The 14,638-nt window shown below is 42.2% G+C and overlaps 2 protein-coding genes across 3 annotated transcripts in view; one reads left to right on the forward strand and one right to left on the reverse strand.

Moving 5' to 3' along the window:
* elmo2 (engulfment and cell motility 2) overlaps positions 1–13,796 on the forward strand; it is a 30,158-nt gene extending 16,362 nt beyond the window's left edge. The window contains exon 23 of one of the 2 annotated variants that reach the window (XM_030092754.1): positions 13,752–13,796. The gene's annotated coding sequence lies outside the window, so the exon portion shown is untranslated. Of the gene's footprint in view, positions 1–4,383; positions 4,392–13,751 lie in introns of those variants that run through there. The other variant, XM_030092755.1, reaches the window with a different exon arrangement.
* lrrn2 (leucine rich repeat neuronal 2) lies at positions 473–3,565 on the reverse strand. The gene has a single exon (XM_030092751.1). The coding sequence runs from the start codon at positions 3,463–3,465 to the stop codon at positions 1,090–1,092; it is 2,376 nt and encodes a 791-aa protein (XP_029948611.1). The 5' UTR covers positions 3,466–3,565; the 3' UTR covers positions 473–1,089.
* Positions 13,797–14,638: the final 842 nt, after the last annotated feature.

Below are 14,638 nucleotides of genomic sequence, written 5' to 3' on the forward strand. Positions count from 1 at the left end.
GCACAGTTCCAGATCTCATCCAGCAGGAGGCACTGTGTCTTATGTTTGCATCACCATCAATGGTTTGTATATGACTTTGTTCTATAAGCAATTATAACAGTATGCATATAAGGAATTATAATCATATATCTGCAGATAAATCAATAATATGTGACCTGGTTGACTCCCTTCATGAGTCATGTTGTGTACACTAAATAACAGTTTGGTAATCAACATGCTTTCAATTCATTTATCTTACATGAGGTAAAATATTCTTCAGTGCGAGTTAAATATACATAAAGAGCCCTCATAAAAAGTCTGGATGCCTCAAAATGTACTCTCTTTCATGAGCGTTTTGAAGTTGTGACTTTCACATCTGGTTTGTAGTTAAAAATGGAAATAAGCAGCAAGGTTGAGTCAATGAAAAAAGACTTTATTGTATTGTATATAGCTCAAAATAGAATTTACCACAATCACTTTTAGATCACTTTTATTTTCAAACAGAATGAGGGACGTAAGGGTATCAGAATGAGTACGGATACTGTATTTCTTCTGCATGAGTCGCGCTCAGTCTAACGCACTGAAAGCTAAGCAAAACGGCTTGTTTACATCAATCACTTTGAGTTGCACAGTCCAAACACACACTTTCTTCTCAGTCTTATAGCAGATTGGTATCTGTTTCGATAGAACATGGCACAGTCTATGGAACATGTAGACAATGAGCATGACGAAACCCTGGAGGTGTGAGCTGTCCTCACTGTGAATGTCTGTCCCTGGATTGATGGAGACTCTCCCCAGTGTCCGTCCGGTGGTCATCGGCAGCTCACGCTCATTTGTTTCTCCTCTGCTCACTCACTGTGCAACAGGAGTTTGATTGTCCACTTTATTTCCCTGGATAGGGGGGGTAGGCATTCTTTACAACACATATGAACACAGAAACAATGTCAATATATACTTTATAATGTATAGAAAATAAATACAAATCTCTTTCTACACCACTGCTTTTATGTATAATTTTTGTATTCTTGTATCTAACAAAGTGTATAACATCTGTGTGTACCTGTGTGCATGTGTGTCGCTGTTGTTTAAACTTGAATATGCACAATTATCTCAGCAGTCCTGATGCAAGAGCAGCTTCTCGCTCTGATTCAGCTGATGTTCGCTTCCTCCTTTTGTCGTTTGATTGACGAAGACGGCTCTGGGAGCCTTGACATCCGCGTGGAGAGCATTGTGATGCTTGTGTGGCCCCTCGCCGGGCTCGGTGTCCCAGCCGTGCCCCGCCAGCAGCAGTATGACGGCGAGGAGCAGCAGAGTGACTGCTGTGGAGGTCAACTGCGGGTTAAGCTGCAGGCTGGGCGGATGCTTTGCCGCGTCTTTCATTCTGAACGAAACGCACTGAGGCTTTCTGCTCTCTTTTAACCTCCTGCCGGCGTGCCTGTCGACCTCGCCGATCCCCACATGCAGACACACTCGGTAAAACGTTGCCGCCTGCAGGTGTGTCAGGTTGAAGCTCTGCGTGCCGGCCAGGATGCGCGTGGTGTACGTGGGCGTGTGGGCTTTTGAGGATATGGCCTGCCAGGAGAGGCGGGTCGAGGGCAGGTTGTGGCCTCTCTGCCAGGCCAGGATAGCGTAGTGCTCTCCGACCTCTCTCACTTCCAGTCGAGCATCGGCTCTCAATAACAGAAACTTCTTCTGAGTAGCACTATTTGCCCTCTTTCTCTTTTTTTCTCTGTTGTGCACGCCAACGGTCACACTGCGTGTGTCTGCTCCCAGCACGTTCTCGGCCACACAGGTGTACAAGCCCGCCTCTCTGGGAGTGATCTTGCTGATCTCCAGCGTCCCCTCTGGCAGCACTTTGTAGTGTTTCAACAGTTGACAACGAGTATTGTTCTGAGCGTGCTGGTGAGGAGCGCCGGAGCTGGACGTGTGGTTGTTTTCTCCGGGAGACGTCTGGCTCCTACATGGTGATGAATCTGGTGAACTCTGGGGTGCGTGGCCTCGTGCAGGACCGAGCTTCACACCTGAAGGGGTCACCCAGTACAGTTCAGGCTGTGGATCCGCCAGAGCTCGGCAGTGCAAAGCTAGTTTGCCGCCCTCTCGCACCTTTACGTAAGAGGGTAGGGAGTTGGCGGGAATCATTGGGAGGCAGGAAGTCGACATCTCCCCTGAAGACACCTCTCTCACTCTGCGAGCTCTCAGCTCTGGAGGCTCCGAGCACAATGTCGCCTGGGGTTGGATGAAGCGAACCACTCGGGCATTCTTTCCATCTGTTTGCGTGTCTTTCTCAAAGTGAGGGTGCAAGGTCTCCTTCGCCGCCCAGTGAAACAGGCAGTCGCATCGCAGTGGGTTGGAGTGTAAGCTGACCTCCTGAAGACTTGGCAGGGAGAACATAATGTGTTGGTGTAGAGCACTCAGGGAGTTGGAGTTGAGCATCAGACTCTCCAATCTGCTCAGTTGGAGGAAAGCCTGTGGATGGATGTAGGACAGACGTGGGTTGTTTGTGATTTCGAGCTTGGTGAGCTCTGGAAGGTTCTTTAAGGCCGCTCTCTCAATGGACACAAGCTCCTCCATGTTATTGAGACCGAGCTCCTTCAGATGGACCATGTCTTGGAAGTCGCCCGTCTCAATCATTTTGATATGATTCTTGTTGAGGTCAAGGAACTTGAGGCCCGGTACTCTCCTCAGGGCCTGAGTCGGGACTTTGGTCAGAAGGTTATCATAGAAGGAGAGGCTCTCGAGGCCCTCCAACCCTTCCAGAGCATCTTCAGCCAAGCTTCTGAGACCCATACCCCCCAGGACAAGGCTCCGCAGAGACTTGAGAGCAACGAAGCCTCGCTCAGGCAGTGCCTCCACAGGGTTGCCACCAAGCATGAGCACTTCTAGGTGAGGCAAAGCCTTGAACCACTGCGGATCAACTGTGGCGAGTCTGTTGTTGTTGATATGAAGCCGGAGCAAGGTGTTGAGACCATTGAACGCTCCCGGTGCGATTGAACGCAAGTTGTTGTGGCTCAGAAAGAGTTCCTGTAAAGCTGGCAGTGTGGAAAAGGAATCCTCGGGGAGATGCCCGAGATGGTTTTCCTCCAGGTGTAGGGAGAGCAACGAAGGGATGGAGTAGCTCTGAGTTATTGTCCTGACGTGACTGAAGCGGTTCTGGGACAGGTCAAGGTCAGTGAGGTTGGGGAGTCCGTGCAGCACCGCAGTGTCCAGCGCTGACAGTAGGTTGCTCTGCAGGCGCAGGGTGTGTGTGTCCGGTGGTATGGGCAAGGGGAGCTTGGTCAACAGCAGATCATTGCAGTCCACAGTGGGAGCCTCGTGGTAGACGGAGTCCGGGGAGAACCATGGCTTGATCTGACACACACACCTCACCGGGCAGGAGACGTGCCACGGCAGCGCCGGAGGTAGCGAACCCACAACAACGGGCACACACACTCCGGCAAACATACTCAAGAGACAATGCGACTGTAGAAGGACTAAAACCGGCCTCATAATCCTCACAGGTCACAGGAGCCGATTCAGACGAGGTGTGGAGGAGCTGGTTGTTCAGACGCAGGAGGAATCATTTGGACTACAGATCGTTGAAGAGCCGTATTTGTCAAGTTTCCGCCATGTTTTTTAATACCGTAACCAATGAAAAGGGATTCTAACAGTGACTTCAAACGAATGTAAAAGAGTTCACGTGTATCTTTTCATTTTTGAGCTTGTGGTGGCTGTCCTGTATCGAGAGCAGTTTAATGCATGACTTGGATTGCAGACGGAGAACAGGGAGTGCACGGCTGCTGTAGCTTGACGACTGCTTTCACTGTCACACCATCAATCTCCTATCCTGACCACAGGTGGGGGACTCATGGCTTGAGGCGAGACCGCTCACTGTTTTGTTAGAGACACAAGAAAAACAGAAGCAAGCGGTTCAGACATTGGAAAAGAGAGAATTGAAACAATCAGCTGTTAAAATCAGCCGAAGTGAATTTGTCACCGTAGTACATATTTCTACACCATTACATGTTATCTTTTCATAAACACAGCAAGTGCAAATCTTCAATACATTTCAGTATTACAAAAAGAGGCATTGACAATATCATAAGGGTTTCACAAAACTCTATTTTTCAGTCTCAGAGGCAGGGAAACTCTGCATTCGACAAGAATAGTCAAGACGAAAAAAAAAAAAAGATAAATGGAGGAAGATGGATTGAAAGACTTAAAAAAAAATGGCACAAGAGCTGTAAGAGTGCATTGAGACAGAATGCCGCAACAGAAAAACAGACTCAGAAAAATGAGGCGAAAGTCGAGCTCGAAAATACTGGAGGCAAAAAGAAAAAGAAGAAAATTGTGCTTAGCTGTAATCTTTGGTGTTAGTTTCAGGCAAAAGGAGAATAGATAAATATGCAGGAATGATGAAACCACGTAGCATGTGCGTAAATATTTCATGTCGGTACTTCACATTCAGTGCCTGTTGGAGTGTAGCATCCCAGAAATGTTATTCATTATGTAACAGTTAAAAAGACCCCAAGGATCTTTTATATCATCAGCCTTCTGTACTTAAGCTTATAACAGGGAAAGAGTTGCATGAAGGCAGCTTCGGCGGCACACACACATACACACACACACACACACACAGAGCATTTGGCAGAGTTTCATATTGAGAGGCAGCTTACTGTTCAGTATTCACCCGACGGAATCGTCGCATTAACAGATCGGACACATTTGGCTCCGCTCCGATCATCAGAGTAATTAGCTGACCAATAATACAGTCAGTGGATGGTGGAGAAAAAATACGTGCTGTCCTCACAAAGGTCTACCTACTCTCGACATCTGACTTTGATTCTATTTACACTCGGTTTCTACAGAGAATTAAATGCCAAAAATATGTTGTTGTTTATTTTAAAACGGTTATCAGTGACTGTTAAAGTCAATAATGTGGTGCAATGCAGTTACGTCAAGTTAAGGGTCGTTTGCTGCAGCAAACAGCTGAACATTATACTCATGAGTGAAACTGAAATAATCAAAGTATCAACAATTAAAACAATACTGGACTCAGCACATTAGCTGCAGTTGTTTAAAAGCTGCTCTGAGTTGAGGAGAGCTGCAGAGTTGAACAATAGCATCATCATAAATAAATAAACCGAGTGGCGCCCATTAGCAGATTATATGTACTCAGAGATATCAAATTTGAAGTCTCCGGTAAATACAATGAATGAATTAGTCATCATTGACAAATAAAATGTAATGTCGTCATAAACAATAACTTATAAAGTAATTAAAAGATAATGTGAAAAAGTCCTTAATTTTGTTCTTTACATTGGATCTAAAAATTTGCCGCAGTGCTGCTTTGAAAACACAAACCTTTTGAGAATTAGACCTCTTGAGGCACTTTAGAAGGGCGCAGTGTGTTCTGCTGCTTTCACTTTTTGAATTCAGATTTGAAAGAAATTAATTGTTGCAATTTTTGTCATTTTTAATTTTTCATTGCACATGTTCATTGTGGCATAACTGATAATGAACTCAACTTGTAGAATTTGGAGGTAATACATAAGACAAGCACAAACATAAATGAGTTATCTAAATATGTAATGAAACGGTTTAAATTGTGAGCATTTGTGGTTGTGTATGCACATGAATCTCACAAAAAATCAAAATATGGTAGAAAAGTTATTTTTGAAACAAGCTTGTGATTTCAAATGTTTGAAATGAAGATTTCTTTTCGGTTTCATCATTGTGGTTTGTGAGTCATCAATATCATACTGTGTATCAAAAATGTGGTTTAGGACGGCAGACTTTATTTATTTAATTTCTTATTTTTATTTCAAACTGAAGGTCACAATCATGAAAATACTTTCAATCTCTAAGGAATATTTGAAATAACAGTCGCTGGCAGAAAACAGTGACATACCAATATAATGTAACGGATGAATGTCGTGATTCAGGTTTGAGCCAGAAGATTTTGAGGGAGCAAAGTTTGGTCTCCTTTTTTGATTTTGGAGTCACATCCAAATGTTATTCCTTCATTGGTGTCATGAATGTATGGAGGTTTTTTTTAATGCCTAATACATATTCAGACACAAACACACCTGCAAACATCGAGAAGCAGTGACTCGCTGCATAGTTGCCATGGAAACAAATCTCCAAGCCTCTCTGAGTTTCATTGTTGTGCGATTTATACTTTGCGACTGCTTTAGGTCTGACCTGCGTGGAAATGACCCTGACCTGAGTGAGGAAACGCTCCAGGCAGTCATTAACAGGACCACACTCAGATGACGTTTCCCCCACAGAGCTTCTGATTCTTGACCCAAAGAAGAAATGCGGTCATTTCAGCAAAGTGTTAACCTAACACACCCATGCATATTTCAGAATTCATCTTCAACTTCTACACATTTTGCATGAGTATCTGTCTCTGAGGCAGCATGGCATTCATTAATCTTTGTTGTGGGAGAACTGCCATCTGTCCCTGTTTTAGTAATGAGATGCTGTGAAGTTGAACTTTCAGCCTTTCCAGACACCTGCAAAGTTTCTCTACACGCTGGTGAGCCGGAGCTCTGCAGATCTGCAGTCTAACGTGACTGACTGCGAAGGAAGTAGAACAAGCTCGGAATTTGTTGGTCAGCAGATGAAGGGACAGTGTGCAAAGTGACGTTTGGTATTGGGGGGGGGGGGGGGGGGGGGGGGGGGGGGCGTCTAGGAGGGCAGCAGAGGGCTTCTTTTTGAGAAGAAATCATAAGAAATGAGTTAATAGAGTGCAAAAAATTTGTAATATTTGAAACCTACATATGTGAAATAGATGAACTATTATTGCAAAGGAGAATTCAGTCTTGAAGTATAAGTGTAGCAGTCACAGCGGTGACAGACTGTGCATGAGAGACATCTTTTATTGCCTTCTGATACCAACATCCATTATCTAACATCATGAATCATGATATGTTTGTTGCTCATGGTTTCTAAATGATGTTATTAATGAAACTTCATATTATCAGTATCTGTAAGCATGATCAATGAAATCAATCAGTTTTTGTTTTTTTTTTTTGTGATGGCCACAGTTCAGATGAGCTGTACCGGCAAAAACACAGGAGCTGCTCTCGCCTCCCGGGGGCTCCTCTTACTTTTCTATCAGCCATTCACTTTCATCTCAGCTCTCTCATCTTTCTCATGCAACCTGCTCAGTAATGGATCCGGCATTTAATTTTGATGTTCCCCGTTTTTTATCATTTGCTTTCGAAACCTCAGATCATTTCTGGAAGATTCAGGAAAGCAGAACTGTGTGCTCGCAAGCTTATATAGAGACTAGGGCTTGTAAAGGGGAGCAAAATGGACGTGTATGACTCAGTGGCTACTTTCATAACTGTCTCCTTCCTTCCAGTACTCCAAAAATCTTCAGTGCAGATAAATAGAAGATTTTTTCTTTTTCTTTTCTTTCTTTTTTTTTTTTAGGTTGTCGTAACCATCACTGTTCAGCAGAGCCTTTTGACTGGAATTTCTTTGAAAGTTTCATATGTGACTGCACAAAAGCTCCCGTATTATCCACAGTAGATGAGTAATAAAAAGCAAAGCTGCACTGACCTTAATCCAAAAGCTGAAGTGGCCCCCCAGTCAACATCTGAAGAGAAAACCAATTTTTAAAGCTGTTTATGAACGCTCTGAGGCAGCATGTCGCAGGAGAAAGGCACAAATTTACACTAAATAGAACCATAATTAACTGATTGGATGTTTTTTTTTTGCAGAGCTGATTGATGCCTGCCACTCAGCTCAACATTTTAACCAATAAGATCAATACTTTTGACAGTTCATTTCTGAAGTCACTCAAAAGTCAGACTGCCATAACTTATTTTCAGATGCACAAACATAACATCGACTAAATTAAATACTCCATTAGTTAAATCTATTTATCCGGAACATTAAGCATAGTTTGACAGTTTGCGGGCTCCATTTCAAGCCACAAAGGTCTGCAGAGTCTGTGAGGAAAACAGAAAACTGTAAACAGACATTATGAGTTGACCTCTGCTTCAATGACACTCAGACCCAAAAACTTCCAAAGGCTCCAAAATCAACATGGTTACAGAATGTAAATAATTGCATTACTGTCCAAAAGACGAGTACAGACTGCTTTGTATATGATGCATTCAACACACTTTTTCTGAGAGCCACTGAACTAGAAAAGGTTTTACCGTACAGAGTTGCAAAACTGTTGATTTTTTGGGGGGATTTTCAGGTTCATGCTGAACCCAACAGAGGCAAATCAAGAGTCTGGTGGCTCGATGGTCACATGAAGTCTTGTCTTTGATCAGCAGGTGATCTTTCTTCTGTTTCTTTTAGGTTATGATCGGTTTCTGAAGCTGATATTCTGATTTATACGGAAATGAATTGATTTACATTCCTTAAGTAAACTCAGAGGTGCATGCTTGTTCATGTTGGCTAAACACAGAGTACTTACCTGATTGTGACGTATGTGTGTATATGTATGTGTGAGTCTGATCAAGGCTTGGTTCTCCATTGATTGACTTTACAAGCTATTTAGGAAGTCTAGTTAGCTTCATTTAAAGTGTGGGTTTATTAAATAAATGTCTGTCTCTATAAGTGGTAGCTATCAAGAGGTCAGTCTTTAAGAGTTTTCGAAACGTCGTGAGGGTGACAAATCGTGTGGATTCAAAGCTTCTTCGAAATTTGGAAGTCAGATCCATGCCTGCCTTGAAGTTAAAGGTGGACATGTTTGTCCTTCACCTCCCTTTGACTTTGCAATTGAGGAAAGAGGGAGAGTCAGACAAATATTAATGTCAAATAAATAGACGCACGCGTCCATGAAATGGTCCTCTGCACAGGGTTTGTTTGAGCTGTGCAGTTACAGCACAGAGAGACACTGCAACAGGGCGGAATAGAGAGTGGGAGGATTTAGACAGCAGAAAAGAAGGATGGCAGGACAGATACAGAGGTGCTTGATGCAGATACATTTAAAAAAAGAAAAAAGACGCATTGCTGTGCCGATGAATCTTTTCCTGCATGCACACATACACAAACTCATTTTCCGGCTCTACCAGGACCCTGAAGCCTCTCCATTTCACACAAAAAGCACCTGCTCCGTCACCTTTGAATCAATGCTGCCTTCACTCAGAGGGGACGTGCATGCGTCCACAGCTGCATGAGTGACTGGATGGTTTCCGTGAATGCTGCAGTGTTCGCTTTGCCCAGATAATTCCACCAACATATTTCATTTATCTTACCGCAGTAGAAGCGCCAACTACATCGCTCTTGTTTCTTCCTCTCTCCATTTGTCTTCAGTCATTTTTTTTTTCTCTCTCGCAGATTCCTCACATGCCAGGATGCTTCTCTCCTCTGCCTCTCAGACACACGTTTGTTGATCTCTTAGGATTCCTGAAATATCACTTCCCTACCTCTGCCTCTCTATCACTGGAGCTGAAGAGGAAAATTGGCACAGGCTGAACCTCTCTCTCTCTCTCTCTCTCTCTCTCTCTCTCGCTCTCCCTCCAGCTAAAGAGGAGATGAGGTGTGTTCTGCTGCAGCGCTCCTCTCTCTCATCTCTCATCCTCTCTTTCTATTGCCTGCTTCTCTCTCTCTCTCTCTCTCTCTCTCTCTCTCTCTCTCTCTCTCTCTCTCTCTCTCTCTCTCTCTCTCTCCAGTTTCACAAGCCAGTAGAAAGCCACTTGCACTCCGTGCACAGTTATTTTTTTCTGGCTCCATTTCTATTTTCTACTATTTCCTTTAGATTACAGACCTACTTGTAAGTCATATAAATATATATCCAGTTCCCAAAATAACAAGACAAGCAGATGGAGACTCAGCATGACTATTATTTATTTAAATCACAGATTCGTTTTTCACCATCTGAAATACAGTATGAAAACATCTAAAGTGAATCTGAAATTGCAGCTTTTATTAGGTCATTTAGAGCTGTGGATTTGTGTCTTCAGCCTGTTATCCACAGTTATCTCTCTTTATTCCTTTGAGCTGCTTTAAATTCCTGTTGTAGTTTAAAGATTACAGCTCTGGGCTGTTCAGTGAGGTGTCCATACATTATTCTGTAATTCAGAAACCCAAAATCACAGTCAAAATGAAACAGGATAACTCGAGATAACCGTTAATATGAAATCATTTGAAGTTAAAATAACATTTAAATGGATGTTAAATTTTGAGAAATGACACTCCATCATTCTGTACATTAATATTTTTCAAAGAGTGTATCTTTCAAATAAATAGGGAAACAGAAGAGAAACTGAAATACATTCAAGCAACCAAGGTGCAATAACCAGAAAAAGAAATACTTTACTTTGATTACTGAAGCTCTCAGAAATGTATGTTATTCTGGATGTAGCAGGTTCACCGTTTCCTGATTGCATATGTAAAACCACAATGTTATTCTTTTTAGCCTTCTGTAAGTGAAAATTCTGAAAACATGTGTGGATGTTTCCATAGAACAGGCTAATTTATTTGGCCTTCAGTCTTATTCAATATATACTTGATGTGGTTTCTTCAAATTATACAGTATGTTGTGGAATTATTTTAAATTTCTGCTTGTGAGAGACAGGTGAAGGTTGAAGGTGCCCTGTATTATAATGAGGCTCTTATTGGGTCTCAGTCTCACATTATTCATGAAAAAGTGAATCACAGTCCTGTTCGTATTAATTTAGTTGAACACTTAATGTGTGTGCTTCATCAGGCTTCAGCAGCTCAGTAGTAAATATGAAAAAAAGCAGCTTGCAAGTGTTTTAAATAGTCATCTGTGAGAGTCAAATACCACTACACTTTATATAGACGTATAGTCAAAGCAGGCAGAGAAGTTGAGATTTGTTCCAATAAGACCAACAGACAAAACGGTAAAATGATCAATGGATGTCATCCATATAGGGCTTTTAACACTGCTTGAGCAGAGCCTAAAGTGCTTTACACCCAACAATCTCATTCAACCATTCACACACACACACACACACACACACACACACACACACACACACACACACACACACACACATGCACCAGTGCCTCAATCCATCTACTGGGAACAGTTTGGGGTTCAGTGTCTTGCTCAAAGACACTTTGACATATGGACAGAGATGAGGAATCAGAGTCCTAAAATGTTTTTGAGAGTCATAGGAAAGGATTAATGAAATATGCTGCTCAAAAAGCATGACGTGTGTTTCATATTGTGAAACACAGTCCAACACTGACTGGAACAAAATCATGCTAACATAAAATGTTGGTGATTTTGTACAACGCAAAGCCTATCAAGTCATGTTGCTGCTCATGATTCAGAAAAGGACTTTGACAAACAATATATTTTAATGAATGCTTTAGATTTGTTGATAACTGTATTCAATGAAAAACTTTTGGGCTCTATTTTCGTAGACCAGCGCAAGCACACTCCACCTGCTTCAGTCTTGCCTGTGCCACGACGACGGTCCAGTGCATGTTGCAATTTTCGTGCACGGTTCAGTTGCTGCGCGGCGCATCTCATGCCTCCGTTCCTCACACCGACGCAAGTGGCAAAGAGGGAGGAGAGAAGGCAAGTGTGGGTTTAATCCAGCTGAGTGTAATCTTGACCAATCAAATGAATCTTGCCTTTAAATGTGGTAAAGCAAAGCGCAGTATTAATTAAACAAGAATACATACTTTTTATTTCCTCTTGATGCTCTGAGCGACATGCTGGTCTGCCACGGCCCACAAACAGAGATGATTTAAGCTAATTTCTGTTTCTTTGTGCTTTTTGCACACTCCTGGTTAAGAGTTACGATGCATATAAATCAAAAACTGTCTGTCTTGTACCTTGAAAGACCACTTACTCTTTACTGAGGTGATTGTATGCATGTGTGTGTGCATATATTACTTGTCGATTAGATATGATGCCTGCAGAAAATAGATGTGGTTCCAGCAACATGCACAATGTGTTTTGGAGCAAAATTATCACTATGCAAAGCTGAACCTGTCGACACCTCCCCCTGGGGCGCGGCCCCACCCGTCTTGGCACAATCGGAGTTGATCGGTCAACAAAAATACCAATTTTGGTTTTGCACGTGTTCCACCTGTCGAAACGACCACTTCACGGCCTGCGCAACCCTTCCGCACTCTGCGCCGCACCGTTAAAATAGGGCCCTTTATCTTCATAAACCCCCTGAGTCCTTCAGAGATACGCTATAGATCCCTCTTTAAAATCTCTCTCAATGCAGTAAATGGCTGATGCTCACTGCCATTTCCATCTTCAACATGCAGCATAAAAGGAGGAACCTTTCAAATGGCATTAGGCGTTCTTGAAAGCTTAACACGGTTTTCTTTAATGTGCAAATCCACAGGTGGGGAACTACTCAACAAGACAATTGGGGAACCAACCATTCAAGAATAAGAATTTTAATTGACAAAGCGGACATGCTAGAAGAACTACCGTTCAAAGCAAAGAAAAAGCATTCACCTTATAAACCTTCAGACATAGACAGAAAAGATATGAGGTGCATGCCGAACCTTGAAGATTTCACTTCCCCTTGTTTCATGAAGACACCTGGAATTCAAACACTTTCTCAATCAGTAATATACTAATGACCACTGATGAAACATCTGCCAATGCTGTAAAACTTAACAAACTGCCAATAGAATAATCAAATATTTGATCTATAATTATATTTATTTTTAGTAAGTTAGACCTGTAAGCACAAATAAATAATAATCAAGTCAGGCTGTATTTCTTGGAAATTTTGTATTTCCAAAATCTTTCTGATTTTGTAGTTTACATAGGCGGGGACAACACTCACTGCAGTTCGCACTATTGCAGAGCAGAAGTCCAACTTCTGACATAATACCTGCATCGTGTGACTCAATCCTAACACACGCACATGCAACCCGTGTTTCCCTGTACTTTCTTAAAGTCATAAAATGCATTTATGACTGTTTACTGGACTCTGGGACTACAAGTCAGATAGTATTTTCAGATCATTGGACAGATTGACAGAATGTCCTACAGTGTCATTGAGCGCTTATGTGAGACATGTCATAGTCCAGTGTTCAGTGATGCATATGTCTGAGCTTTCCATGGCCATAATTTCATCAGAGTTATTAATCAGTAAGTGCCATTAAATATTTTATAAGAACAATAAAACAAATATTGCATAAATGTAATATTTATGATGCTAGTCTAATCACTTATGAGCACTAAATCATTTACTGATGAGTGAAAGTATATGTTGTAATACTGGGTGCAGGAATTCATCAATGTGGGCTTTAAAAGCGATTAAAATTCAGGCAGTGAGAAATGACATGACATTCAAAAGCTTCACAGGGTCAAATAGGGCTGGCAGCTGCCAGAAACTCACATGAGGACATGTATTTTTCATTCGAGCACTCAGGTTATTAAACGAAGAGCATGTGAAGAGTGAAGAGAAGCGTATAGAAAAATAGCCTCTGGTCAGAGATGGAAAAACATTCTACTGCTGATGTTGAATCACGGAAACGTTCGGCAGTGTTTCCATGGTGTGACAACCGAGCACCTGGTGTGCTTGTGCAGTTTTACATAAGACACAGCAAAGAGGAGTTTGGACAGCAAAATCCTTCCACACTTGATATTTGAACTGCAAAGCATTCACCGTATCCAGAAAACAGCATGAACTCTGTATGAAGGCATTTCGGTCTTTATTGCTCCGATGTTCTGTTGTAGTTTTAACATCAAAAGAAATGATTCACCTTGTGCCTAATCATTCATTTTCTTCCTTTTAAATGAATAAATAAATTGGCTGCATATGGTCCATTGTTTGTTTCAATCCTGACCATTTATACATTGTTGTAACAGAGAGGGTGTGTGTGTCTGTGTGTGTGTGTGTGTGTGTGTGTGTGTGTGTGTGTGGGGGGGGGGGGGGGGGGGGGGGGGGGGGGTCGATGGGGGGTTTATATAGAGGTGTTGCATGCCCTCATATCCAGCGATATAAAGCGAATGATGAAAGAGAAAGAGAGAAAAAAACAAAAGTCAGCTAACTCACATTTATAAAGCATTTCAGACTTACATTACTTACATGTTCTTAAATTCATGTGACATCCTCTTTGCGTGTGCGTGCAAGTGTGTTTGTACATATATATATATATATATATGTATATATATATATACATATATATATATATATGTGTGTGTGTATGTGTGCACACGCGCGCGTGCAACAGTCAGACTGGGGTCTCTAATGGCTCTACCCTTCATTTGCTTGATTCATTGAAGAGCCAACACACAAAAGCACACACACCCACATGCCCCGCTGACTGAAAGGCAGCAAGGATAAGTGGTAGCTCGCTGAAAGGAAGGGAGAGAGAGGAGGTCGCCATAGCAACACTGGGGGATTGTCGCTTTTGCTGGGTAAAGAAAATCAGCTCTGCTGATCCACCTCCCTCCCTCTCTCTTTCTTTCTCTCTCTCTCTCTCTCCCTCTCTCTCAATCCCTCTTCTGTCTCACCTTTCTGCTTTATGTTCATTTCATCTTTCGTCACCTGACATCGTCTTCCCGGCGTACAAGTGGTGAAAATTCAAGCCACGTTTCCTCCATCAATCTTTTCATGCTTGGATGCACAAAATGACAGGAAAATGTTGAGTTTTTTTAGGGAAAAGTATTCAGACCGTAGAAACATGCATCTATTTTTGAAGAGCAGGAACCACTTTAGTATTAATGCAATTATACTGAATAAGTTCTAACTTTTGT

Source organism: Salarias fasciatus, chromosome 5 (genome assembly GCF_902148845.1).
Source record: "Salarias fasciatus chromosome 5, fSalaFa1.1, whole genome shotgun sequence".
In the NCBI taxonomy this organism is placed as follows: Eukaryota; Metazoa; Chordata; class Actinopteri; order Blenniiformes; family Blenniidae; genus Salarias; species Salarias fasciatus.